The sequence below is a fragment of the Alosa sapidissima genome, chromosome 14, assembly GCF_018492685.1.
Source record: "Alosa sapidissima isolate fAloSap1 chromosome 14, fAloSap1.pri, whole genome shotgun sequence".
In the NCBI taxonomy this organism is placed as follows: domain Eukaryota; kingdom Metazoa; phylum Chordata; class Actinopteri; order Clupeiformes; family Clupeidae; genus Alosa; species Alosa sapidissima.
The window spans coordinates 18,002,891-18,028,768 of NC_055970.1; the positions used below are offsets into that span (position 1 = coordinate 18,002,891).

General features: G+C 46.9%; 2 protein-coding genes across 5 annotated transcripts in view; one reads left to right on the forward strand and one right to left on the reverse strand.

Moving 5' to 3' along the window:
* adamtsl3 (ADAMTS-like 3) overlaps window positions 1–21,953 on the forward strand; it is a 108,152-nt gene extending 86,199 nt beyond the window's left edge. Inside the window, exons 18-31 of one of the 2 annotated variants that reach the window (XM_042061906.1) lie at window positions 496–688; window positions 956–1,138; window positions 1,730–1,883; window positions 3,407–4,469; window positions 9,152–9,279; window positions 9,884–10,012; window positions 13,713–13,895; window positions 14,661–14,786; window positions 15,328–15,540; window positions 16,466–16,649; window positions 17,972–18,176; window positions 18,449–18,558; window positions 18,988–19,202; window positions 19,741–21,953. In XM_042061906.1, the coding sequence (XP_041917840.1) occupies window positions 496–688; window positions 956–1,138; window positions 1,730–1,883; window positions 3,407–4,469; window positions 9,152–9,279; window positions 9,884–10,012; window positions 13,713–13,895; window positions 14,661–14,786; window positions 15,328–15,540; window positions 16,466–16,649; window positions 17,972–18,176; window positions 18,449–18,558; window positions 18,988–19,202; window positions 19,741–19,859 (3,205 nt within the window). In that variant the 3' untranslated portion in view covers window positions 19,860–21,953. Of the gene's footprint in view, window positions 1–495; window positions 689–955; window positions 1,139–1,729; window positions 1,888–3,406; window positions 4,470–9,151; window positions 9,280–9,883; window positions 10,013–13,712; window positions 13,896–14,660; window positions 14,787–15,327; window positions 15,541–16,465; window positions 16,650–17,971; window positions 18,177–18,448; window positions 18,559–18,987; window positions 19,203–19,740 lie in introns of those variants that run through there. The other variant, XM_042061907.1, reaches the window with a different exon arrangement.
* Window positions 132–25,867, reverse strand: saxo2 (stabilizer of axonemal microtubules 2). Of its 3 annotated transcripts, XM_042061910.1 has the most exons (6): window positions 25,741–25,867; window positions 24,572–24,754; window positions 24,273–24,475; window positions 22,508–23,487; window positions 7,025–7,030; window positions 132–142 (listed from the first exon to the last, which is right to left on the reverse strand). In XM_042061910.1, exons 1-4 carry the CDS (start codon window positions 25,776–25,778, stop codon window positions 22,511–22,513), a joined length of 1,401 nt encoding a protein of 466 aa, XP_041917844.1. In that variant the 5' UTR covers window positions 25,779–25,867; the 3' UTR covers window positions 132–142; window positions 7,025–7,030; window positions 22,508–22,510. The 3 variants fall into 3 exon arrangements, with proteins under 3 accessions (XP_041917844.1, XP_041917843.1, XP_041917845.1); XM_042061909.1 differs by lacking the exons at window positions 132–142; window positions 7,025–7,030 and having other exon boundaries at window positions 22,447–23,487; XM_042061911.1 differs by lacking the exons at window positions 132–142; window positions 7,025–7,030 and having other exon boundaries at window positions 22,447–23,487; window positions 25,745–25,857.
* Window positions 25,868–25,878: the final 11 nt, after the last annotated feature.

The following is a 25,878-nucleotide window of genomic DNA, read 5'->3' on the forward strand; positions in this document are numbered from 1 at the left end:
CTGGTCCCCCCGCGCAGATAAATGGGTTCAGGCGGAATGGCTTCTGCACACAGAAATGGCTCACTTAGAAAGCACAGCAATCTGGTCTCACTTTCCGGTGTAGCATGTTTGCTTTTTCCATTCAAAAGTTTCTCCTGTGTTTGTGTGTGTGCGTGTTTCTGTGTACATATGCGTGTATTTGTGTGTGTGTGTGTGTGTGTGTGTGTGTGTGTGTGTGTGTGTGTGTGTGTGTGTGTGTGTGTGTGTGTGTGTGTGAACAGTGTGAGCATGTAGCAAAATTCAGGCCAAGACTCTAACTGTATGAGTCTGGACTTTGTAATAGCTGTAAGAGTTGCCCTTAGGGAAGAGCTGTGTGTTTGTGACAAGCAGGCAGTGCATGGGTCAGTGCACATAGGGGCGTGGGTCCACTCAAAACATACTCTAATGCTCTAATGTGTGCGTGTGTGTGTATGTGTGTGTGTGTGTGTGTGATCGCGTGCACGTCTGCATTTGTAGATGGGAGATGAGCCAGTGGTCACGCTGTTCGGCCACATGCGGGGTCGGCCTGCAAATTCGCCAAGTGCTCTGCGTGCTAAACGGCGACACGAAGATGCCCGACAAGGACTGCAAGGAGAGCAAGCCAAGCGAGGTGCAGGCCTGCAACCAGGTGGACTGTCCACCAGCCTGGGAGACCGAGGACTGGCAAAAGGTAAGGGACCCCTCAGCACTGCTCTCCAACCCTTCAGTAGGTCCCGTCACACTGGTGGGACAAGAATGTTGGAAAATGAACATTCTAAAGAATATCTGGGTTCTTCCTGAACTAGGGTAGGTAAAGCCAGTCATTATGTGTTACTGTAATGGCACATAGATCACAAGACTGATTGTGGGCAGCATCATGCTGTTAACAGCTGAGATGCTGTTATTGAAAAAGTCCCTGCTGAGTGCAAAACGTCACTCACAACACCCTTCATCCTAGTGTACCCACACCTGTGGTGGAGGAAAGCAGTCCCGGAAGGTCTACTGCAAGCAGCGGATGGGCAGCGGAAGCTTCCAGAAGCTGAAGGACACGGTGTGTAAAGGTGTGAAGCCTGTGGCTCATCGGCCATGCGCCACGGACGACTGCCTGACTCCCCGCCTGGAGGGAGGAGAGTGGTCCAAGGTAAGGCTACCGCTCCCGTGGACATCACAGCCTCCAGGCCTCTCACTGTCATGTCAGATAGCACCTTGACATTATCTTGAGATCTGTGTCTAGATGATCTGTGAGAGCAGGAATCCCTTTTGGGGCGGCATTTCTTTTTTCCGACACATGAATTAAATATCAAGCAATCCTCTGTGTAACTGTGCCTTTTCTATCTCTGTGAAGTGTTCTCTGTGAAGTGTGTGTGGTTTCTGAAAGGTGTACGCTATAAAAAGCTAACAAAAAGCTTTTGTTCCTGACACAGAATTGTCCCTTACCGACACACTGATAAGGCACTTTGCATATCAAAAGATAGAATAATAGGGACACCACTCAATAGGCAAAGGTACACTTTCATCTTTTAATATTTGTCATGTGTGTGTGTTGTCTGTGCTTGTGTGTGTGTGTGTGTGTGTGTGTGTGTGTATGTGTGCGTGTGTGTGTGTGTATGTGTGTGCATGCGTGTGTGTATGTGCGTGTGTGCATCTGTGCGTGTGTGTGTGTGTGTGTGTATGTGTATGTGTGTGCGTACGTGCGTACGCGCACACGTGTGTGTGTGTGTGTGTCCTACAGTGCTCTGTAACGTGTGGCACGGGGGTGCAGCGACGGGAAGCGGTTTGTCGCAGACAGACCCCTTCTGGGCATCAGGTGACCCTGAGCAGAGCCGCGTGCAGCGGGATGACCCCACCACCGCTCCTCAGGAGCTGCCGCATGGGACCCTGCAAAAGTGAGTGTCCGTCTGTCAGCCTATCTGTCTGTTTGCCTGCCTGCCTGCCTGTCTGTCTGTCTGTCTGTCTGTCTGTCTGTCTGAATCTTCCACCTCCCACACCAAAGAGCAGTGTGAGGTCCAAGCGGTTCCTCCAGTTGTCTGGGTGCCATGATTGGCAGATGACATGATATCATGTGCTGATTGTCGTACCTCTGGATGGAGAGCAGCAGCTGGAGCGGGGGCTGCCTTCCAGCGCCTTCCCCCATCACTGGGAGATCCTCGGCAATATGCGCAAAACATTAGTGTGTTTTTTTGTTTTGTTATGCTGCCTCAGTGGAAGGTGGATCAGTGCATCTATGCCGCATCCATGCCGCGGGTTGTAGTGCCACTGGGCGAGTACTGCTGCCATGGAATGCTCCCCCCCCCCCCCCCCCACACACACACAGAGTCGGCATGGCCTCTCACACTACAGTATCTGACTGTGTGAGCCATGATTAAATTCTCAGTGCCGTGATTCTGTGATTCTGTGAAAAGTTGTCTTTGTTGTCGGTTTGTTGTTGGCTTTGTTTGTGTTTCTGTTGCTTTATTCATATGATACGGTACAGGAGTTAAATAAAGATAAAAAAGTTCCTCTGTGTGGGGTTGGCTGCGATATTAAGGTTCAGAGCAAGAAGCCTGTGATTTATCACAAGCAAAATCTAAATAAAACTTGGCAGTGCTGAAAAGAAACCTCACTGTGAGACCACTTCCAGACATAAAGAGCCTGTACATTTTTATTTGGTTTGAAGCGTTTTCTTTATGTTTTCATATGTGTGTCACTCATTATCATATATCATTTTCTGCCTTAACTGGGCTTGAAATCAAGTCTGCTTTCATAAGCTAAGCATGCTAACTACACAGACAGACATGAAACAGTTGAGCTGGAGCTTTAGAAAATGCCCTTGGCCCCATGTGATACACTGTGTTGTATGATTAAAAAATGAGGGGGGGGTGGACTTATCTGATCTTAATTAATGTTGGAATGTTGAATCATCAGGTAGCCTCGGCCTGAACCCTGCAGTGAGCTGGATGCTTGCGGAGGGTGTGTCACTCTTGGAACAGCGAGCTCCGTTTGCATCAATGATCCTGTCAGCACTTTGCATCCACTCCAGCCCCAAATTTGGGTGTTAAGACTGGACATGTTGGATTCAGAGCGCTGTCTTGTACTTGGTTTTTTTATGAGTCCGCCGCTTGCCAGCACTGCAGTGGGTTGGAGAATTTACACAAGATCATTACAAGGGCATTAGCAGCAGCGCACAGTAAAACAAACCATAATCTTGTTATGTCCTAAAGTCGACAGACAAGTAATTGTTACATACAGTGTCATTTTGTACTGATTGTATTGTCTGTTGTGTGATGGGCACATCTCACGTCCTAATTAGAAGTTGGACAGCTAAGCGGTTCTGGAGGGCTATAAAGAGTGAGTTGTGGTTCCTATGAAAGAACCACATTCCTGTGAAGGAACCACAATCTTGTCTGAATTTAATGTGTTGTCTTTGCAGAATATCGAGTGCCTGTGAAGACCTGTCCCACCATCCTGAGTGACCACCGCACCTACATCCAGACCCGGCCGGAGAAGCGGCTCCACTTCACCGTCGGAGGGCGTGCCTACCTGCTGCCCAAGACCTCGGTGGTCATCAAGTGCCCGGTGAGGCACACAAGCAAGTCCACCATCCACTGGCTGAAGGACGGGAAGGACCTGCCGGGCTCCAAACGCATCGGCATCACCAAGTCTGGCGCCCTCCGCATCTACAATCTGGAGGCCAGCGACATCGGCGTGTACCGCTGCGTGGCCTACACCGCCACGGCGCGCTTCATCCTCAAGCTCATCGGCAGCGACAACAAAATCCTGGAGCACCCGGAGGGGAAGGGCTTCCCGGGAGATGCCGACGACCCGATAGCCGCCCTGGGGGAGAACTGGTGGATGCCTCGCTGCTTGGACATGGACCACCTGATCCCAGGTTGGCAGCAGCAGAGCGAGTTCTACGTGCCCGAAGCTCAGTCCCAGGGCACGGGCCCCCTGCAGACCCTTGGCAACTCTGTGCTGAGTTCCAGAGGCACTCAAGGGCCCGTCGTCCAGCTGCCGGACAGGCGCTTGGAGGCCAGCGTAGGCTACGGGGCCTTCAGCCTGCTCCCGGCGCACTACGAGGAGCTGACGAAGAACATGAGTGACCCGGAGCAGAACACCGGCGAAACAGACAAGCTGAGCGCCCAGCCCAATCATAAGTCCAGTGAAGATCCGTCCAGCCCACGGACGACAAGCAAGAAGGAAGAGGGGCCGGGCGAGGCCGGTGGCCCTAGGGACAAACACCAAGACAAAACAGTTAATTCCTCTGAGCGCGCCGTGGACAAGGAGAGCAAGAGTCCCAAGAAAGCGACCATCACACGGCACGAGCAGCATGGACCGCTCATGAGTTTCCAGAGGGACATGAGGATATACATCGGCAGGGTGGCCTATCTGACCAATGCCACACGCAGCCTCTCCCTGCTCTGCCCTGTCCATGGCGTGCCTCCGCCCACTGTGTCCTGGACTAAGGACGGAGCTCCGTTACAGTATAGAGAGAGGTAGGACTCTGCATGTTTACTGCACTGCATGTTTACTGCTGGACTTCATGTGTCTTATGTAGGGATACTGAAGTATGAGAACAGATTTGGTTGTGCCTCTCCTGTCTTTATTGTACTTCCAAAACCTCTGCAACATGTGTATAGACACAGAATGTGTTTTTGTTATCGGTCTGTTTTCAGGTTTATTTTCCATTACTTTTGCGATTTACTGGATTGTGATAAACTGTTTTGGTGACTGAGAAACGCTAAAAAACGGACATTAGAATTCAGCTGCAGTATTGCCTGACGGGGCCAGACAGTCACTAAACACTGTCTCCACTCTTTCCGGCCAAGGCATGTGCCAGATCTAAGGCACTCTTGGCTGAGCAAACACGCTGCAGACCTCATTTTAGCACTGATCCATCAGCGGCAGTGGCATAGGAGCCTACGCCGCCACTAGGAGAGGGTCCTCTGCCAGCTCTATTCCCTGTTAGATCACCCATGCCTAAAACTACAGTTGCTGCCCACAAGAAGAGCAGCAATGTACAGCAGGATAATATACATTTATGTGCCGTGAAACTTTTGCTCAATCTGAAAACAGAGCCCCTGTTCATAGGGTGGAGGCCAATCAGAGTGCGTTTTTGTGCCCTGGATCTCCAAAGCCGTTCCTAGTTTGGAGGTGAATGCAAATGCTTTCGCGTGTTTACATTGTTTTTGCCTGGCGCTGGCGCCTGCACATTGATTGCCCCAGCTCGTGCTTTCGCTGGGCGCTGCCGGTCAGCTTGTCTACAGCTTACCGTCTGGCAGCCGCCTGCTTGTGCCGTCCCTTTGGAAACAGCAGTTCTGTTTACCCCAGTCCCTGCTGCCGGGCCCCAGTGTGCCAGCAGCGGGATTAAAGCGATAAAAGCTCCCAAGGCTGGTGCGGGGACTCAACCCCCGGGGGCCTCGGTTCCATTTGGCTCTCGGGCCAAGCACAACACTGGCCCTTGGAGGTATCACCCTCCGATTTTTAAGGGCTGTTTTGCTGACCTTTTCCACCGGCCTTTCGCCCGTTCGCCCGGTCTGTCATCTGCCTCAGCTAATTAACGCAACCCTGTGCAGTCTGAGGAGAGGAGAGGCAAACTCACATGACAGTAGCCGCGGCCGATGCAGCTTAGTGGTTCGAGTGCTCGAGACCCATCAGCAGTCAGTCTCGCGGGGATCTCTTCAGACAGTGAGCAGCGAAGCCATTAGTGTCTGGTTGGTGATGTCGGCTCATGTTTAGTCTTCCCTTTGTCTGAACAGGAGCTTCTGTGCATCTCAGAAGCACGGCGCGGACCACACAGCTCGCTGAAGAAGAATCACTGGGCTTCTGTAAGAAGATGACGATTAATATTCTCCTCCGTCCCTATGAAAGTCTAGACCTCTTTTTTTTACCTCATTACTGTGTCAGCACAGCGACGCATATGGAACTGATAATCCTATCGCTTAAGGTCCTGCCAGTCAGTCAGGTCTGATTGATGGGCCTAAACGGACAGGGTCTTTTTTTTGCCACGCTAAACCATCTCGTGACGAGCCTTATTCCCCACGCCGCTCGCGGCTTCAATGCTAATGCGGTGTGGCAGCTTGAGCGGCGAGCCAGCCGGGCTCCGCCGACTGGACCCTTGAGGGGTTCCTGCCTGTAATCAGGGTCATCTTGGACCTGTGGAAAATACCGGTAACATCTGAGAGGGAGCTCAACTCAGATCCCGGCGCGACGCTGCCACTCCCCCCCCCCCCCCCCCCCCCCCCCCCCCGCCTCCCTCCTCCTACCCCTGTAGCATCTCCTCAGCAGCCATGTGTTCGCCACATGAAGGAGCTCCACGTGCTGAAGGGCCCCTCTACGGGAGGGAGGAAGGGGCCTGGGCCCGCCCTGCATACCAATTAGACTAAAATTATAGGCGAAATCATTGGCCTCACCGATTAGCATGGTTAACTGTTCAACTATGTTAACAGCACAGTGTGCGGCACCATAAAATAATGCTCAGCAAACGCTCACTTTCCAACCACAGGGGTTTATCTGTGTTGCTCTTGCACATTGGATACGTTCAGCTTTCAAATGTTCAGGTTGAATGTGTTATCACTTCAGGTTGGACCTGAATTGATTTATTTAATTGATTGGTGTGTTTCGTGTAGTACAGTGATGGTGTTCAAACTCTATGAAACGGAGCAGCCTTGCCCGCATGTAGGCGCCTTCTGATTTCCCCAGATGAGGTGAACGGCAGTGCAGTGGACGGGCCTGGGGCTGGGGGTGCAGGGGGGGATACGTCTGTACAGAAGCCCAGTCTTGTGACCTCTCGCCGGGGTCTCTTTCTTCGGGCCCGGCCCCTCTCCACTCCTCTCCTCTCCTCGCAGCTGAGGAACCCCGCAGAGTGTGTGGATGCAGAGCTGTCTCCGCCTCTGCTTTTACAATGTCAGCATTTACTTTTGGCCAGAGCCGAAATGCGAAAAAGGCTCCGTCTGATTGACATTCACAGACTCTTGAGCTGCGTGAAGCTTCGCCTCAACGCTCGGTTCGCTCTGGGATCCTGCCATAGGGATGGGGAGGATTCTGAGAGGGAGCAGTATCGGGTGATCAAAGAGAAGCACCCCACCCCATAAAGCAGGCGTGTTTGGGATCATGTTATCTTAAGCTCATTCATTCAATCATTTTGATTACTTTCTCACTTCATACACTTATGTATGAAGTGAGAAATACTTTTGGAGTGTTATACTTTTTATTAACATTCCATGTTAAGTTAATATAAGATAATCATTTGTTGATCACACAACAGGTAAACTGAATTCGTTCAAATAGTAGGCTTTATATGCGTATCCAGGAACTGTTTGCGTTCTGTTGGTATAGCAGCACATTTTCGAGTGCTCGGCGCTGAGGTGTGTTTTGAAAGAGCAGCCATTGATGAGGTGCGCATTGGAGGTGTCCAGCGCACATTCCCACATGCTCTTTTCCGAGAGGGTTGTGTGGGAGCAGGACAGGGGCCCTTACGGCGCCCCTGAGGGCCATAAAGCAGCGTATGCGTTTACCAGGCCACCTCTCTCTCTCGCTTTCTCTCTCTCTCTCTCTCTTTCTTTCTCTCTTTCTCTCTCTTTCCCTCGGTCCAGCAGCAGATCCTCCACTCCTCCGCGCCGGCCCGCACTCTCTCACTCTCCAGCACAATATATCACCACTGCCCGTTCCCATCGCTCCTCTCTCGAACAATAGTCTCTTTTCTCCGCATCTAGATGTCTAAACATGAACTCTCATCGTGCTAGCTCACTGCGTTAACAACGGGCTTAGCTCGTTAAATTCAAGTCACATTTGAAGAGTGCGTGTGGAGTTGCTCGTTTCTTCATATGCATTTAAGTCTTTCAACATCCTTCTTGGTCTTTGCTCTCCCTTGTTCTCTGGTAATATCTAATCCAGATCCCTGTTGGCTGTGCGCTCCTATTAGTGAGTGATGCACATTGAGTGTCTCAGCACATGCCGTTCCCATGCGTGGCAGATGAAGTGTGTCGGTGCTGCCCACTGACTGACGGCCACTGACATGGGGGACTGAGAGACCGATGAGCTGAGGAGAGGGAGACGAACAGAAATCTGCTACGTTGTCCTCCGGTTAGCAAGCGACCGCCGATTAGCCGTTAAAGACGCTGAGCCGAGGACACTTGCCTGCCACATGCCTGCTGAGGCGATCAGGCCCTCGCCTGGTCTGGCTCGGCTCGCCCGCCCCACTGCCGTCCCAGGGATGAGCTGACGAGGTGGGGGAGGGAGGGGTGGTGAGGGAGGCTCCCTGATGCCGCAGACAGGCTGTCTGTTTTAATAGAGCCCTGGGGCTCCAATGCGGCTCCCTGGTGTCCACGGCCCCAGCCAGCCTGTTGGAGAGGTCTGCTGGGCTCCGTCAGGTTCCTTCTCAGGCCGTCTGGAGGCTCGCTTACAGCGCCGCAGCTCAGGTTTACTCCCAGGGGGGGGGAAGCCCCAGACACGCACAATAAATACTCTCTAATCACCTACATAAACACCTACCGCCCCCCACCCCTACTTCTGACAGACCCGGCTCGATGAGTGCCTGATTGCGCTGTGGAGTTACACGAGAGAAGACCAAAAATAGACATGTTTTTTTGGAGAGGATACCACCTGATTGATGTCCAGGAAATCCAATATTTTAACAGCTCGTCTGTCCGGTCGGATCCTGGAATGCCAGGTGTGATTAGAATGGATCGCTACCCTTTCAAGGGCGTTATCGGAGGGAAGATGAAACCGGTCCTGTGTGTGTGTGTGTGTGTGTGTGTGTGTGTGTGTGTGTGTGTGTGTGTGTGTGTGTGTGTGTGTGGTGTGTGTATCTGTGTGTTGTGTGTGTGTATCTGTGTGGTGTGTGTGTCTGTGTGGTGTTTGTATCTGTGTGGTGTGTGTGTGCTTGTGTCTGTGTTTGTGTGTGTGTGTGTGTTTGTGTGTGTGTTTGTGCGAGTGTGTGTGTCAATGTGTGTCTCTGTGTGTACATGTGTGTGTGTATGTTTCTGATTTCACCACAATAACCAAAGCGCTCCGGCCCTCGTCGTTGTCTTAACCCCGCACTGACCTGGCGTAACTGAATTTGTCCGGTAATTGTTTACAGTAATGTGGCATGCCTGCGTGCTTAAGGAATCACAAGCCGTAACTCTACACTTTCAGGTCACTGAGGAGACTGTCTCTGGCTTCTTCTCTCCCCCAGGGTGCTGTGGCAGGACCTGGAGGGGCTGCACATCTACAAGCCCAGCCTGGAGGACGCCGGCCTCTACAGGTGCACCGCCACCAACGACTTGGGCTCCGACTCGGAGAGCTCCCAGCTCCACCTCGCTGGTAAGCTCCTCGACCGCCGTCCTCCATCCATCAGCCAGGCCACTCTCTGCATGGCCTAGGATTACATAACCAAGTCGTGATGCATGCATATTGCATATCAGACAGAGGACATGCAGTATTTGCACACAGATGTCCACCCACTGATGTTGTTAAGGGCTGCCTTCCAACTTGATATACCCACTCACATACACCATTACGTCAGCATGTTTCCTATTGACCATCATTACCCTTAAGTATTTAACAGTCATAGCATAACAGGCCTATAATTATTTGATTACAGCCATAGATGACCGGTATTGCATCTACTCAGTGGGCCTACAGATTTTAATCATGTGGCCCTTGAGATGAATACACAGCTGTGCTCCTTTGGATGTGGTTTCAGTATATAATGTTATCAAATAATGTGGAAGTAAAAAAAATAGAAGTCCATTTCCTGACACCACTACCTACATCAGGAAGGTTTCCTTTTTTATGGCCCAGCTAACACTCATTGTTGAAGCCTTTGTGCAGATAGTTTGTGTACAGTGAGTCAGCACTCTTCCAACAGCTCATCTCTGTTAAAAACCTAACCTAACCTAATGTGGCCTTGATCTGTTGGTGACAGAGTACCCCAAGATCGCTCTGTCCTGGAGAAATGTGTCTGACCTGAGCAGTTCTGCCCTGAGCGCCGTGGTGGGAGGCTGGATCAGGGTGCGTCTGGGAGTCAACCTTATGCTGGACTGCCCAGTCACAGGTCAGTAACATCAAAGACAGTCACCGTTCCTCAGAAGACCAGAATATGACTTTGGATGTAGTTCACAATTTTGTATGGAAAAGGATTTTCCCCTAGCTTGGGTTTTCCCATGCTGCCTTACGCGCGCGATTTTATTCACGCTGCTAGGCAGCCTGGATTGTATGGACTTCGTTTTCACCTCAACGAAGGAACCAATCACAGAACGGAGGGAGGGCAGCAAGACGATGAAGACACACCGAAGCCGTTATGAGCTATGTACAGACGCATTTGATAGACATTCGTAGCGCCCAATAAACGGCTCTGGGCATTCGTAAACCACGTTTCAAATACGAGAAAATGAATGTTTAGTTCCCAGACCCCATCTCAATGAGATGAGGTCTGATGTTAGGCAGGCTAATTTTCCCCTAGAAATGGTTTAAATTCATGCATATCATGGATGGATGGTAGCTTAGTGCACATAAGGATTGCCGCAGGAGCAAAAGGCTGGAGAGTATTAAAGTCTTATTCTTCTCAAGGACAGCAATCATGCTCCAGGAATACTTTCTGAATACCACAAATAAATTAAATTCTTGTCACGTCTGAAATATCCCACAATCCCAAGTAACACATGGTGAATATTTACATATCATGGGTTTAATGGATCCTATCTACACCCCAGTAAGGAAATGGTGAAGGTTCCAGGTAATTGGAGAGAAATTGTCTGTAATGTCAACATACCTTTCAGGTTGTTATTGGTCTTGCTGCGGATTTATGAGTCCTGCATCATTTATAAAACGAATCTTCGGGAGTTAAGAAAAGGTGACGTTTTTCTTTCTCTCTTCTCATCTATGCGTGTCAGGGTTGTAAATGGACTCCCACTCTCTCACGGAGGTCGTGTAAACTCAAAGTCAACAAGCAAAAGGGATTTTCTTTTGGGGGGTGGAGAGGGATGGAGAGGGAAAGAGAAAGAGAGGGAGAGAGAAAGAAAGAAAGAGAGAGAGAGAGAGAAAGAGAGGGGCTAGTGAGGACAGGACCCCAGCTCCTTCAGGCTCAGTGATTGCATTCATCCTGTGGATGCTGGCAGAGCCGCCAGGGAAAAACACCTGCTGCCAACAATGCCCTCAGTGCTGCCGACTTGGCCGCCGCTACCACCGCCTGCCCGCCCGCTCGCCTGCCCGTCGACACCGAGTGCCCCTTTTCATCACGATTTGAGTGCGGAGTGAGGACACTCGGAAAAGGCAAAACAAACAAGATATAAATAATGGCTCCTTTCCTGGGCTCTTTTGGGAGGACGAGCGGAGTCGTCGGGCCTGTGCGAGGGATCTCTGTAAGCAGATACGGCCACTCACTCATTACCCCTTCGCCCGGGCCAGCTGCAGCCCACAGCCCCTCTAACTCATAGGAAGTCTGTCCGAGACCCAGCTGCTGACCCTCCAGCTTGATTATGCCGACCCGAAACGTCAAGACGGAGAGAGGTGCAGGACCCCCCCCCCCCCTGGCCTCTGCTTTCAGCGTAGGGACAGCGGTGGAAATAAATACATGCAAGTGATGCGGAGCCAGTAGGATGCCAGAGTAGGATGTAAAGATTTGCATAAGAGGTTTTGTGTGTGAATGTATACAGTGCTAAACAACACATGGGCTCTTTAAGGAGCTGTGCCGTGGCCTAGCAGCGAGATCTCATCATCATCTTGATTGCAGAAGGGAAATTTAATACGCGTTGGGGAGGTCAGCAAAGAGAGCCTGAGAAAACAGCACTGACAAAGACGGCACACACTGATGGGTGTGTGTGTGTGTGTGTGTGTGTGTGTGTGTGTGTGAAAGAGAGAGAGAGAGTGTGTCTGTGTGTGTCTGTGTGCGTCTGTGTATGTGTTGAAACAAGAGAACAGGCCGATCTTATTAAAATGTAAATATTTGAGGGAAATGAGGTGGCAATCATTAAATCATTAAAACATTTGTTCTAGGCAAAACAGCTTCAGACAAAAAACAATAATGTACCACACAAATTGAGTTTCAGAGAGCACTCTGCTACTCTGATTCCTCTCCTTGCATAATATTGCAAGTGTATATTTTAATGGGCTGTCAACATTGTGTGTGTGTGTGTGTGTGTGTGTGTGTGTGTGTGTGTGTGTGTGTGTGTGTGTGTGTGTGTGTGTGTGTGTGTGTTAGTGTGTAATGTGCATCTTTATTGGCTAATTCCTTTGAATATCTTTACAACAGCTCACCCTTGTGGTAGACAGTATCAGGGTTTCCTCTCCATTCCAACAATGACAGACGACCTGACAACAATATGCACTTCTGACACAGACTGGCAAAAACATGACATTTGTTACTGAGGCTGCATGTTAATTCCCATGTTCACTGTACTTTTGCCTTTTACACGTAAGTAGAGTGAGTCAGTGTGTGGTAAAATAACAAGGTGGCTGATAACTCACTCCTCTGCTGCAGTAAAGTTTCATCAGGGCGTTGAGGCTAATGTCATCTATTATAACTTCCTGAAATAATCCGTTTTTACTGAAATAGCTGCCTGAAGTTGTTGTGAACAGTATTAAAATGGCCACAGAGAGTGGAGAAGTCAGGACGTGTAAGAGATGAGCTCCTCTAATGGCCAGAGGATGAGATGAGCCAAAATCTACATGACAAATGTCATGCAGATGAGTTCGGCTGCACCGCTAGAGGAGAAAGTGGTTCTTCACACCTTGGATGCTAATGAGAAAAAAGGCTGTGGGGGAATATGATGATTTGGAGGTGGTCCCAAACGAGAACATAATTTTAAAAATATATTTGGAATGATATTTTAGGAAGGTAGCTACTTGACACTGAGGCAAAACATTTTACACAGTTGTCGGCTGCTGTAAGTGTGTATCAGGTCCCCCAAATGTGTAGTGTTTTTTCTTACCTCTGTCTATGGCAATATTATCATCAGTTTTATGAAATAGCTGACATATTTTTGAATCATGAGTACTCTCTGTCAGGTATCTTTGTAAGGTGTTTGGTATGGGTCAGTCAGTTGCTGGGTTTCTATCCAACTTATTTGCACATTTTATGAAAATTTGGCTAAAAGAAATGTAAGTCTGTGTGCATTTCCATCTGTTGTTAATGTGAATTAAAAATGGACACTTCAAGGAAATGTCAAGCATTTCCACTTAGGCTTTCCTGTTCAACTGGTCAACATGGAATTGGAATGGAAACAGCTACTTACGGCACGTGTTGTCTGATTGCTATAATGCCGCCCTGTCGTCATGGCTGGGCTCTCCGTGTTCTACTTCAACTGTACCTGAGTCTGTCTTTAATAATGAGTCGTATTGGTGAGGAAAAAAGCCTCCAGGCAGCACTCTGTACCACTTAAGCACTCTGTCCCACTATAACTCACTCTAATGTCTGTCTTTTTTCCACCATTTAGAGGGTGCCCCAAATTTGGCAATAGTTTTGTCCTGTGCAATCATTTTTGCCTCCTTTTTTTGAGGGAAAAGGGGCTTAATAAAACTCAACATATGCTTCTCATTGATGGAGATGCAAGACTATTAGGGAAATTGAGTGGACATTTGCGATTAGCATTCGTTATACTGATTTGCACAAGTAGGCCTGCTTTGTGTTATACTGTGTTTGCTCCATTGATCTGTGCTATGAATAGACACTTTTCATACCCCCCCCCCCCATTAGGTGGGAGTAATATGTCTGTGATTGATATTCGGGTGTCTCGGTGCTGGTTCTCTCCTAACAGGTGTCCCACAGCCAACAGTCAGCTGGCACAAGAAGGAGGGCGCGCTGAACGGCAACGCACGACTCTTCGCCAACGGCTCGCTGCTGCTCCAGAACGTCACCCTCCAGAACTACGGAACGTACTCGTGCGTGGCTGCCAACCCAATCGGAAAATCCTCAGCCTCCAGCCACCTCCACGTGTCTGGTGAGTTCCAAGGTGTGCTCTTGCCGTCGTATGTCATGCTCCGGTTCGGCCCGTGACGGGTAGCACAGGAGCCACCGCGTGGATCCACTCAATAGCACCGGTGATTTAGCGCGCGCTCACTTTCGCGCCGCTGCTCTTTTTCCACCCGTGTCAGCCCGCTGACTGTCCCGACACATGAGTGGCGTATTGATATTGGCACCAAGAGGCACATCATGTTAAGAAATACTTCGCTTGGAGGCCAAGTTGGAACACTGGCAACGCCAGTCCTTACTGGGGTGGTAAACTCTGTCTAGCGTTATACAGTTTCTTTTTTATTCTTTTTTTTTTAAAGTTGCACCCCATAGAGGATATACATTCATGGTGGAGGACTGGAGCCATTTTTTGAAAATATGATACAGACATATGTAACTCATGGAGCCATAAGGCAAAAGTCTCAGTGGTGGGTGGGTGGTCTCTTCATAGCCTTTTAGAGACACCCACACAACATGACAGCAGGTTACTATCAAGTGAGTGGTTTTATTTTTGGAAGTACATTTTCCAGGGTGGTGTTTTGTAAAATACTTATTTTACTGTAGTAGGCTCAAAGTCATAAAATGTAATAACTGTCATCAAATTCATTGTGACATTCTGGGTTAAGCATGTTTGTCTAAATTAATTTGTTGTTGTTATGCTGAGTTTTGGTTGATTTATTTATTTATTTATTTATTTATTTATGATTGCCATTGTCACTGTTTTGAGTAAATTATTTTGGGTTATTTGTTACAGGAGCCACGCAGGCCTTGTCTGAGCACCAGGGGTCCGTGCCGAAGGAGGGAGCCCGGAAAAGAGTCCTCATGGCCTCCCGTATCGGCACCAGGGCCATGGTCCAATCTGGAGATATCCTGCGCATAGGTATCATCCAGTTCAGCATTTATATCTCTGTCTGAACACTGTTGTATCTGTCCTGTTCCTCTGATCATAGTAGCTGTATATTGAATAACCAAGACAGGCTTTTGTATCAACCTCAGTTACCATACTTAAGTTTGGCCTTCATCAAGAAAAGTACTTCCGACTGTTTCTGGAATATGATGTGGATTTGCGACTGATTAATGGCTTATGGACATGCACTGAACTGGAACTGTAGATGAATCCATTAACTCACTCACGTCCTTCATTAACTCTTCAAGTCAGCTGTGAGATGAACGCAGTGACTCTGATTCACTGTAAGCACACATGTGCCTGTAATGAGCCTTCATGTTGTGGTGGCTGATTGGGCGAGCGTGTCTAATGGGTCTGGATGCAGATGAAAGCAGGCTCCGCTATGTGTGTGTGTGTGTGTGTGTGGGGGGGGGGGGGGCAGTCCCACACACAGGAGCAGGCTCATCAGGAGAAATTAGGAATGACTGGCGGCCTCATTTCTCTCCCGCCCCCACTCCTCTCTGCTTCTCCTCAGGGTGTCCGGTCGTTCCAAACCACAGAAAAGCCATTAAGTGGTACTTCCAGAACCAGACGCTGGAGGAGACCCAGGGCCTGCGCCACCGGTTGTTGGTGGGGGGACGGGTTCTGGAGGTGAACACGCTGCACGGGAGGTTCGACGGACGCTACAGATGCCAGACGCAGACGGACAGCCAGCTTCTCTCCGCCTGGGTCCACATCAGTGTGGAAGGTCTGTGTCTGTGTGTGCCACACCACACCCCCAAAAACAACTGCTCCTGATCAGTCATCACATTATCCCATAGTTGGCCCGACATCTGAGAATGACCCATAATCAGTCTGCGCCCAAGCTGTTCTCGCACTGGTTTTGTCACACTGTCCCGCTCGCGGATCACCTGTCTGGACATGCTAGGCCAATTCACAGAATGGCCTTTGTGCTGTCACTTCGCATTCCACACTGGGCGACTCTGTGGACACAGCTGGGACCCATCATTAAACCTTAATGAACCCGGTCAATTGTAGCACTTTAAGTCATCAAAAATGACCTGTCATGGGCAGTATTTGGCATTTCACACAGAGAGAAGGAAAAAGACATTAAGGAAGGGGGAGGGGGAGGTAGTACAAACAGAATGTTCACCGTTATGTCTCATGTTTTTTTCACGCTTGGAAAGCAGAATTAAAAGACAGAGCCCGAGGAAATAATAATAAAAAAGTGAAATATCCAGTCAATGTTTTATATTATGCCTTGAAGTGAATAAAAGTGGTTCTGTTTCGTGGAATGCCAAGTTCTTTGTATCTTTTTTAAAGTTAACATAAACAAATGCTTGGAAGCATAAAATCACAAGAGCCGAGGACAAAGCATGCCTAATCAACAGTAAGGCCAAAACACAGCCCCAAAGCAAATCTATTTGCTTAGATTTCTGTCCTCAACAGAAGCCAGACAAAAAAAACCCAATGTAAAGCCAGGCAGGTTCAGGTTCTTCTCTAGAGTTCTCTTCACGTCATGTTTTAATCAGAACAAATATGACCCAAGTGTACCCCTTGGGTCGTAATAAGCATGAGATCAGTGTTTCTCTGCTGCTTATTGTAAACGCTGGTGTCTGTTATGAATGATCCGCTCTGCTCTCTAATGGCCATGTTGTGTTTTGCCCACGCAGAGTTCTCCTGGCAGCTGGGCGACTGGAGTGTGTGCAGCGCCACCTGTGGCAGCCGGGGGACTCAGACGAGGAGGCTCCGTTGCATCAGTCCGGAGGACCGGGAGGTGCCCCCCTCCACCTGCCACCACCTGGCCAGGCCAGTGACCTCCCCCCAGGCCTGCAACGTCAAGGACTGCCCCGCCAGGTCCATATATATGCATTTACATGTATTAATTTAGCAGGCGCTTTTCCCAAAGCAACTTACAGTACATATGTCAGCTATATTACAAGGGCATTGTTACATTGTTCCCGGAGTAACTCGGGTTTAAGTGTCTTGCTCAAAGGCACAACGGTGGAAGCCGGGAATGGATCCCACAACTTTTCTGGCTACTGCATGCTAGCCCAGCTCCTTAACCACTACGCTACCACTGCCCGCATTTACCGTCCATCATCGTTTCTCTCTGCTGTCCACCATACTTGCGAGCACATGACCTGGTAGATCACTTGAAAGTGCATTTTTTCCCCCCACAAGTTCAAGGGGAGGAAAATCCAGGCGGCAAGCAGCAGAAACCCACTTGACTGTAGGCCCTCTGGCTGTATGATCGGTGGCCAAGCTGCTTCTCCCCATGAAAAAGCCCATCAGTCATTGCCTCCTGACGTTTGTTTGCACAGGGGCCGTGCAAACGCTCCGCGAACAACATGAATCAACCACTATTGTTCCTGCAGGGCCCACCGAGTCGGTGCGCTGTACCATCTGAATGTCACAGCTCATCAATATCAGTTGCCTTGATTGGTAGCTGAGGCCAATAAGCAGAAAGCAGAGAGAGCAGAGCTGGATCATGTCTACCTATTCACGAAGGTCGGAGCACTTCTCAACAGGGCACTGGAGTTTAGCACACTTCTTTTTTTTGACTGGTTGCTTTTATGAAAATATGAAAACTCAGAGCATGGAAAAAAGAAAACATTTTTCATTTGTCGTCCCTGCCCATGCCAAAAACATCATCTGATTATTGCCATGCACACTGGCTCTACCATTAATCAAAAAGATCAACTCAGTCTGCAAAACTGCTTAGTGTCTTCTCCGAACTATCAACAGGGGATCCTCACACAAAGCGGGTCTTTGTTGCTGCCCCTGTTCGCCTGACCAATCCCAAAACCTGCTCTATCCCATAACTCAGGATCTCATATGAGAACTGACACCCTTAATGTTCGAGATAGAACGTGTGCTTTGGGCCGGCCTCCGGTGACTAGCAGTAAAAATACCATTTTGAAAAAATAACATGTCTGTCATGGCGGATACGGAGTTTCACAAGTCATCTTGCACAAGAATGTGTTTAGTTTGCACATGTTAGCCATACAGAGAAATTACTTTTGGACCTCTGCTTACTTTCAGTGAAGGAGTGAGTTCAGCATTTAAGTCTGGCATGATTACTGTGGAGCATTTTGCATGAACTTACTGTATACAGTATGCAATCCTATATTGCCACATAAAGGTATTTGTGTGTTTTCATTGGTATCTTTTTGCAGTTGGGTGGCCACTGTCTGGTCCAGGTGCTCTTCCACCTGTGGACGTGGCTTCAGGCAGAGGCAGGTGTCGTGTCAGCAGGTGGAGGCTGCGGGAACGGTGCGCATTCTGCCCCCGTCCAGCTGCGTGGCGTCTGCTCGGCCTGTGGACCGAGAGGACTGCGCCACTGACACCTGCGCTGAGTGGGTGACCAGCCCATGGGGTCAGGTAAATCACAGAGTGCTCCTCCGTTCTAGTTTGTTGTGACTAATTGATTGATTGATTGATTGATTAATTAATTGATTGAATGTTGTTCATGTATTGTTGAGTCCCTGCGGAAATATTGTCATTACTGGTTTCATTCTAATGTCTCTGTTGGAGAAATATTAGGGATAACAGATCTTTGAATTGTAGGTTGTAGTTCAGTCAAACAATCATAAAACCAACCCCAGTGGTGTGTTTTAAAAGCTTTGAATGTCTTTGTACTTTTGCTTTTGCAGTGTACAGGGCGATGCCTGGGCCCAGGCGTGGCCACTCAGAGCCGAACAGTGATGTGCAAGCATCTGAACAGCTCAGCCAGCCCCAGAACATCGTGTGATCCCAAAGACAGGTGCTGACCTGGATCCCACAGCCGCCAAACACATTCTCTATGCAGCACGGCTGCTTGGCGTGGAGAAAGTATTGATTTGTGCAGGGCGTTGCTGCAGTGAGAAATCCGATACCCCTCACATTGGACACCACGCGCATCTAGAGGCTCTCTAATGCATTCCGTGCCGTGGCCCATGCACTCCCGTTGCCGTGGGCTCGGAGTCAATCTGAAATGGAGATCACATCGGTTGCCCTGCAGCATTTCCCCAAACAAAACAAAACAACCCACTGACTTTTTCAGAACTGACTTGACATTCTCACTTTCCTCGTTTGAATGACACATAGATGTTTGCATTCCTTGTAGAAACTTCTTTCTGTCAGGGAGATGATTTAGATGTTTGTTTTGACTTGTAGTGACTGATGTCTGACTGCCGCCTCTCTTTCCTATTAGGCCGGTATTGGCGCAAAACTGCTCGTCAGATGCGTGCGATGTCCACTGGAGGGTGTGGCCCTGGCGACTGTGCACGGTGGCCTGTGGCAGCGGGTTCCAGTCGCGCCGCGTGGAGTGTGTCCACCGCCGGACCAACAACACCCTGGCCGACCAGCAGTGCACCTGGCAACGGCGCCCCATCTCCTGGCAACACTGCAACATCACGTCCTGCAGCAGTAAGATCCTGTTCTGTTTCCCACCATATACACACACACACACACACTCTCTCTCACTCACACACACACACACACACACACACACACACACACACACACACACATAAACACTCTCTCTTTCTCTCTCTCTCTCTCACACACACACGTGTGCGTCCCCTCACAGCTTTTAATAAGGGCATATCTGGCATGCCCACCATGTGTCTGTGTGGAGTAGCCTTTGTGCTGGTGACTCTTCAGCCAAGCTCCTTTCATGTTGTCCTGTGAAGCACTTTAAGTGTCACTCGAGTCCTTTTACTTGTTTTCAAGTGGAGAAATACCCTATAAAACCTGATACTGGTAAATTGCCCCGCACATGGTTTTATAATATAATGTCTGGCATTGCAACTGGCCATTGAGACCCATTGGCAGTGGATTGGTGTGGCACCACCCCTCTGTCATAAGTAACTGTGCACTGTCAGTACCTGTATGAAATGCCTATTAGTTTAGTTGAAGCACATGTGATGATCTGTCTGTGACCCTTTTATTTCTTTATGTTTAGGTGAATGCAAGGATACCACCCATTACTGTGCGGTAGTGAAACGTCTTCAGCTGTGTCTGGTGGAGCTGTACAGACAGAGATGCTGCGAGTCCTGTTCTGTGGACACACACCCCATCTAGTGTTCACTACTGAGACCTTGAGACTTTTAAGTCAAAATGCTTCTAGAATATTCAGCTGCTGGCCTGGAAAGACACACCTGAAAAGATGGGAACGTTTAAACAAAACAAAACAAAACAAAAACAAGTCCCCTGCGACTTGACTGAATTCTTGAAGAGGATGTTTTGGACATCTTTATGTGGCTTGGACGCATTCGGATCCTCAGACTGAGTGACCTTTTTTTTTTTTTTTTTTTTTTAAATATTGACTTAATGTGCTTCTGACCACAGCTCTGCCACAACATCTCCACAAAAAATTGGCCTGCAGTCTTAGTAAAACTGGATCAGCTGGCCAGCAATTACCAGAAGAAGATAAACTTTTTTTTTGTCTATTTACTCCATTCTTTTGTAAGAAGCAATTACCATAACAATGTTTTGACAACAATCTCTCAGTAGTGGTACATTAATATTCTGTGTGTATTATTTGTATTTATAACAAATGCATCTGTAGTTGTATCTAAACCTGGTCTGGATTTAGATCAGAATCCTATAGGACCATTCACTTGTGTGAAGGGAGTTAAGTGGGTACAAATATAAGGCACGAAGACACTGCTGTGAATATGAAAACATCACTTGGTTGAATGATGAATATCCAAATGTGATCAACGGACCTTTAAGAAAAACTTGGCAATTGCAGGGGAAATATTTATTTATTTTTATATGTGGAGGTCTTTTGACAGGATACGGTTAAGTCCTTATGAGAATACTTACGAAGGGATGTGTTCTTGTTGGACTCAGAAAGGATATATGTACATTTTTTCAGTCCCCCATCAATTTGTTGAGAGGTAACCAGTGATGTAGTAGTAGTAGTAGTAGTAGTAGTTACAGTGCTTCTTAAAGCCAAGTGGATCTTTTAGATTTGTTTTCTACTGTGTTGTACCAGTGTGCTGCATTGTAAAATATGTCTTGTAAATATTGTGTTTTAAGTGCAATATTGTGTAAATTGAGTGTAGATTTTTTTTGTTTACTTTATTTTCTTACCCTTTGATTTAGTGAATGAATTAGTTATCTGTATTGTGCAGTCATGGCCAAAAATATTGGGATATGTTCACTTTTTAAAATATGCATACAGAGAACTTGACATGTACACAGCCTTAAAAGCCCTTAACTGAAGAGTATTTGTCAAAAACATCCTGGTTGTTAAGACACCTTGTGTTCTGCATTGGATAATTTCTATTGGTATTAATTTGCAATTACAGTAATCTTAGTCCCTCAAAACAGACATCCTGTAAAGCACTAAAAAAAATCCCCCTTCTATTTTGCACTTAGGTTTACCTGCAATGAGTTCTCTTGCACCCGCAGCAATGTTTGTAACAGAAAAAATGACAAAAGATGTCCTCTTTTGGCATTGCACATTAATAGACAAGTTTGGAATGATCTGAAGTCATAATTCAGTTTTTTGAATTCATAATACTTTATGGTACCACCATATCATTAGAATCTTCCCTACCAAGTGACAGCAGTTTTAACGGTTTCATTCCTGACCAAAGGGCTTGGTGAACTATCAGGACTGCACCACAAAAGGGGCTTAAGGCCAAAGGAGCAATTGTAGTATACTAATGGTCAAGCCTGTGTGGGAAATAGCTCTGTGGACACAGCAGAACATACTGTAGTGTCCTTTAGTGAATCCTAACTTAGGTTGAAGAAAACAAAAGAAACTTTCCAAGACTTTTGGACACATAATTAGGGATGTTACTATATACCAAACATGGGTATAAAGATATTTGTAAAAAGTGTACAGGTTGTAATATTTTTGGCCAGGCCTGTGTTGAAGATTATAGTACAAACCCTGCATATAGCACTTGTTGATGTGGTTTATTAATGTCATATATGTTTCTTTAATTGTATACGCATGGATTTAATACATTCACAAATGTTTAAATGTATTAAATACACAACTCATCTTACATACACACCACCAGTCAACATGGATACTGCCCTTATAATGTGTTTTACATAGTACCTGTTGGAGAAGATAACATGGATACAATTACAGCATACGCTTACAGCTAATCACAACTGCTAATGACCTGAGAAAATAAAACAATTTTCAATAGATTTATTTAAATTCCTTATTGTGTTAAAAAAGTTAAGTGCCATTAATTTATGTCAACTTATTTGATTCTTCATTTAACTAGATTTTCATATGATTTGGCAACTGATAACTGTTAATGAAAATCATATACATTTAATGGTATAATACCGTTTGCTTCTAAGCCTTGTTTATGGAACCACCCACAATTATAAACTTCACTTTCAAAAGTGGAAACATTTCAAGTACATAATTCTGTGTGATGGCAATACATGTTGAAAAAGTGCACATTGATTCGTCAGTGTCATGTTATCAAATAGCAGTGATTTGGGGCTGACAGATTAGACTATCTTGATTTAATCTCATGAAATATGTTAAAAGTCAATATATGTCAGAAGTAATCAACATGTCAATTCTGCTATCAGATGTGCATCTACTGATTATTCTTATATTTCCACAATGCATCATTACCTTTCCTTTATACCGAGTAAAATATTTCTGAATCTCTCACACAAAACATTTGGAAGAAGCAAAATTAGTTGTTTTAATGAGCCTCATGGTGTCACCATTGTGGTCACCTTTTTTAGTTGACGGCCACTGCCTCCTGGGTTTGGACCATCTTAACTCCTTCCTGAGAGGGAATCTTGCGGAAAAACTTGTGGCCGCGCTCATCGTTGTCCTCAAGCGTGTACCCCGGAGGGTTGCTGAAGCTGGCTGGACACACGTTGATCTTCTTCGGGGTGAACTCGGTGCTGTACATGGTCCCATCCTCCATGGGCACGTCCCTCTGCATGGCTGCGTTGGGCGGCTTGAAGCTGATGTTTGGCTGCAGTGCATGCTGGGTAAAATGGGCCCTGAAGGTGGTCAGGTCCTCCATCTTGCCAGTGGCCTTGTGCAGCTCCTCGGGCTTCTTGATGATGTCCTGCTTGCACGACCCCCATGGCTTGAAGTCCTCCTTCATGGTGGTGATGCTTTGGAAGGGCACGGAGGACTGGGCAGGCCGAGCGAAGGGCTTTGCCGACACATAGGGCTGGATGTTGTGCCTGGTGTAATACGTGTTGGTGGTGGTGCTCAAGTCCATTGAGGCGGTGGGAGCCACATACTCCAGGGTCTTGTGGCGTGGGGGCATGGCGACTGGCCACTGCTGGAAGCGGTCGCGGAACTCTGTGCTGCTCTGGAAGGGGCTGTCCGAGGCGGCCTTGGGGTTCTCGGGCTTGCAGCTCTTGGTGATGGCACCGGGCAGGCCCTGGAAGTCCTGCTTGTGGGAGGTGAGGCCCTGCAGAGGCTCACTGCTGCGCTGGTACACCTTGGGTGGCCTGTAGAAACGAGGCTCCAGCGCGTGGGCAACGTAGGCCTGCTGGTTACTGGTAACCCCGTCAAAGGGCACGTCAGACAGCTTGGGCTGGTTGGAGGGCTTGAAGCTCTTTCGTGGCACCAGGCTCCTCGGAGCAAAGTCATCCTGAAATGTGGTGAAGTTCCCAAATTTGGCTGAGGGAGGATGATACGTCACATCTGGCTTTCGGAGCTCCCTCTTTGACAATTCCCACTGGCGGAAATCCTCTGTAGAAGAACATTTCACATTTTTAATTGAATCAGAAAAAGCTGTCATCACCCTAAGAGGATTACCAAGAGGAATTAACAGTATAATTTAAGACTTAATGAAACTGTCAGTTTTACTACTTAATTTTGAAATGATAGGCAGAACATTTTGATAAAACATAAAAAAAAACTGGCTAATACAAAAGCAGAAAACATATCTATTGAATTCAAGTTTGTTTGTTACATATGGTACCTACTACCTACAGAGTCCAATATAAATATATGTTGATTACATAACATAACACAGCTCTGTGACCAGTCAGTTTATGATATGATGTGAAGTGTCTTGTATGGAGTACGATCTACGTGTTGTATTTTACTATGAACTCTTCTCATACAAGTAAGTATAGGTATTATAAGTAAAGTGTCATAGAACTCTGTGCCATGCATTCATTGTTTTTATTATAGTATATGAGAGTTTGCCAATAACAGGGTGTAATAAAACTCTGAGTCTGTCGGTTGTATAGAAATCTAATCTGAATGTGTAAAATGAGGTTGACCAGATTGAATACTTCCTTGACTGAACTAGCTGAGCTGACTGAGCAACTGCCATTGAGACCAACTGGAATACTCAGTCTGACCTTCTCATGAGTTCCATAGTGTCAACATATTTACAACACAATGAGAGTAAACAGAAGTAAACAGTGAACAGTAAATAGATGAGCTCTGAAATATCAGCAGATACCAAAGCCAGTCAACCAGGTGTGACATGCTAAACCCAATAAAATGTAACTTGCTGAAGTTACCTTTGTAAGTGGGCACAGTGTCCAATTTACCCGATGCCACATGAGATCTTTGTTTGGGCTTGGTAGGAGGGACTGATTTCACTTCATAGCAGGGGAAGTCTTGGTTGTAGGTGGTTCCCATGTCTATCTCACCAGGTTTGGGCTTGTACTCAGCCTTCTGCCGACCAGGGCGCGGGAGAACTTCATATGGAATATAATCCGTCCTGAAAATAACAAACTAATGAAATCACACACATAAACACACACACACACACAGGGATTTTATGATTGCACAATAAAATCCAGCTTTTCAAGATTACTTGAATGTGGTGGTTCCATCCATTTTCCCCTTGTTACCCTCAAAGTCCCGTTTAGGTTTCAGGCTTTGAGTCGGATGCTGATTGCCATAGGAAGGGTACTTCTCTGTGTATTCGGTGATGACACACACTTTATTCCCCTTCCCATAGTGCAGTGCAGTAGGTGGATGGGGGCAACGGTGGCGTCTGAAAAAAAAGTTTAGTTTAAAATGTAGTTAAATAAATGGTTTTGCAAACAGTTACAATCTGCAATACAAAGTGCCAGTACAGTATGTGATTCGGTATGTGGTAATAGAATGACAATGATTCAACAAATGTAAAATAAAAGAAACATATTGTCTTTACTAAAGTATCTAGGCAAACTCAAAAGTATAACTATAATTAAAATAAATTAAAATACCAAGTCCTCAAGTAGTGTCTCTCAAACATTACCAAACAGTTTGCATTTCTAAATGCATTTGTAGTCATTTTGACAATCCACTGTGGAGCAATTATTTGCTTGCTATAAATAGCTGTTGTTAGTAGGTACAGTTGCTATTACTAACCAGTGGCATTCTCCCTGTGTGTACTTATCAAACAAGGTGTGGTAGGCCAATAAATGGGCATCCAGCGAGTAGTACATAGGCTAGCTAGCTATAGGCCACTCCAAAACCAGGCATGCTCAGTAGCCTAAGCTTATGGTCAGAAACTCTCATATTTCTGAGCAGCTGGAAGGTTTTGAGTACAGGTACGACAATTATTCTATTTACTCCATTAATAGTTGTTATTTAAGACCATATGACTTGACTATTATCTGATCATTTTAATGTTAATGTAATGTTTATGATGTAATTGTGAGGGGCTTTGTACAAAAGCGTCTGCTAAGAACCATAAACAAACAAACATCAAGTAAGTCTCCCTATAAGCTGCACCAACAAGCAAGTAAATGATCAATTGGGTGAAATACACACACAAACACTAGGCCTATTTAAAGTATATTAAATTGCACTAGTTACATTTCCACGCTTTTCCACGTGTATTGTCATGAGAATGGTAAGTTATCGATGGGTTAGCCTACTTTGAGATTGTGTTACCACATCAACACACCATCACTAATTATTTATCATCCTGTTAGTTATTCAACAAAATCATTTTCTGGGCCACAAATAACAGCACATCGTTTAAAATCTTACCCACAGCTGCAGAGTTGACAAATACAACGCCGTGTCATTTCCTTAACTTCTTAAATAAAAGAAGTAATTTTTTTCTGACTTCTGCCCCTTCCAACCTACTGTCACTGAAGTTTTGACTCTGCCAGAGTTCTTATAGAA

Excerpts from the sequence above, each read along its gene's own strand:
- saxo2 (XM_042061910.1), bottom strand. The coding sequence starts at position 25,778 with ATGACACGGCGTTGTATTTGTCAACTCTGCAGCTGTGG. Across the intron at positions 24,755-25,740 it reads TGTCAACTCTGCAGCTGTGG|ACGCCACCGTTGCCCCCATC; the intron begins GTAAGATTTTAA and ends CTTTTTTTTCAG. Across the intron at positions 23,488-24,272 it reads CACTGTGCCCACTTACAAAG|AGGATTTCCGCCAGTGGGAA; the intron begins GTAACTTCAGCA and ends GTTCTTCTACAG.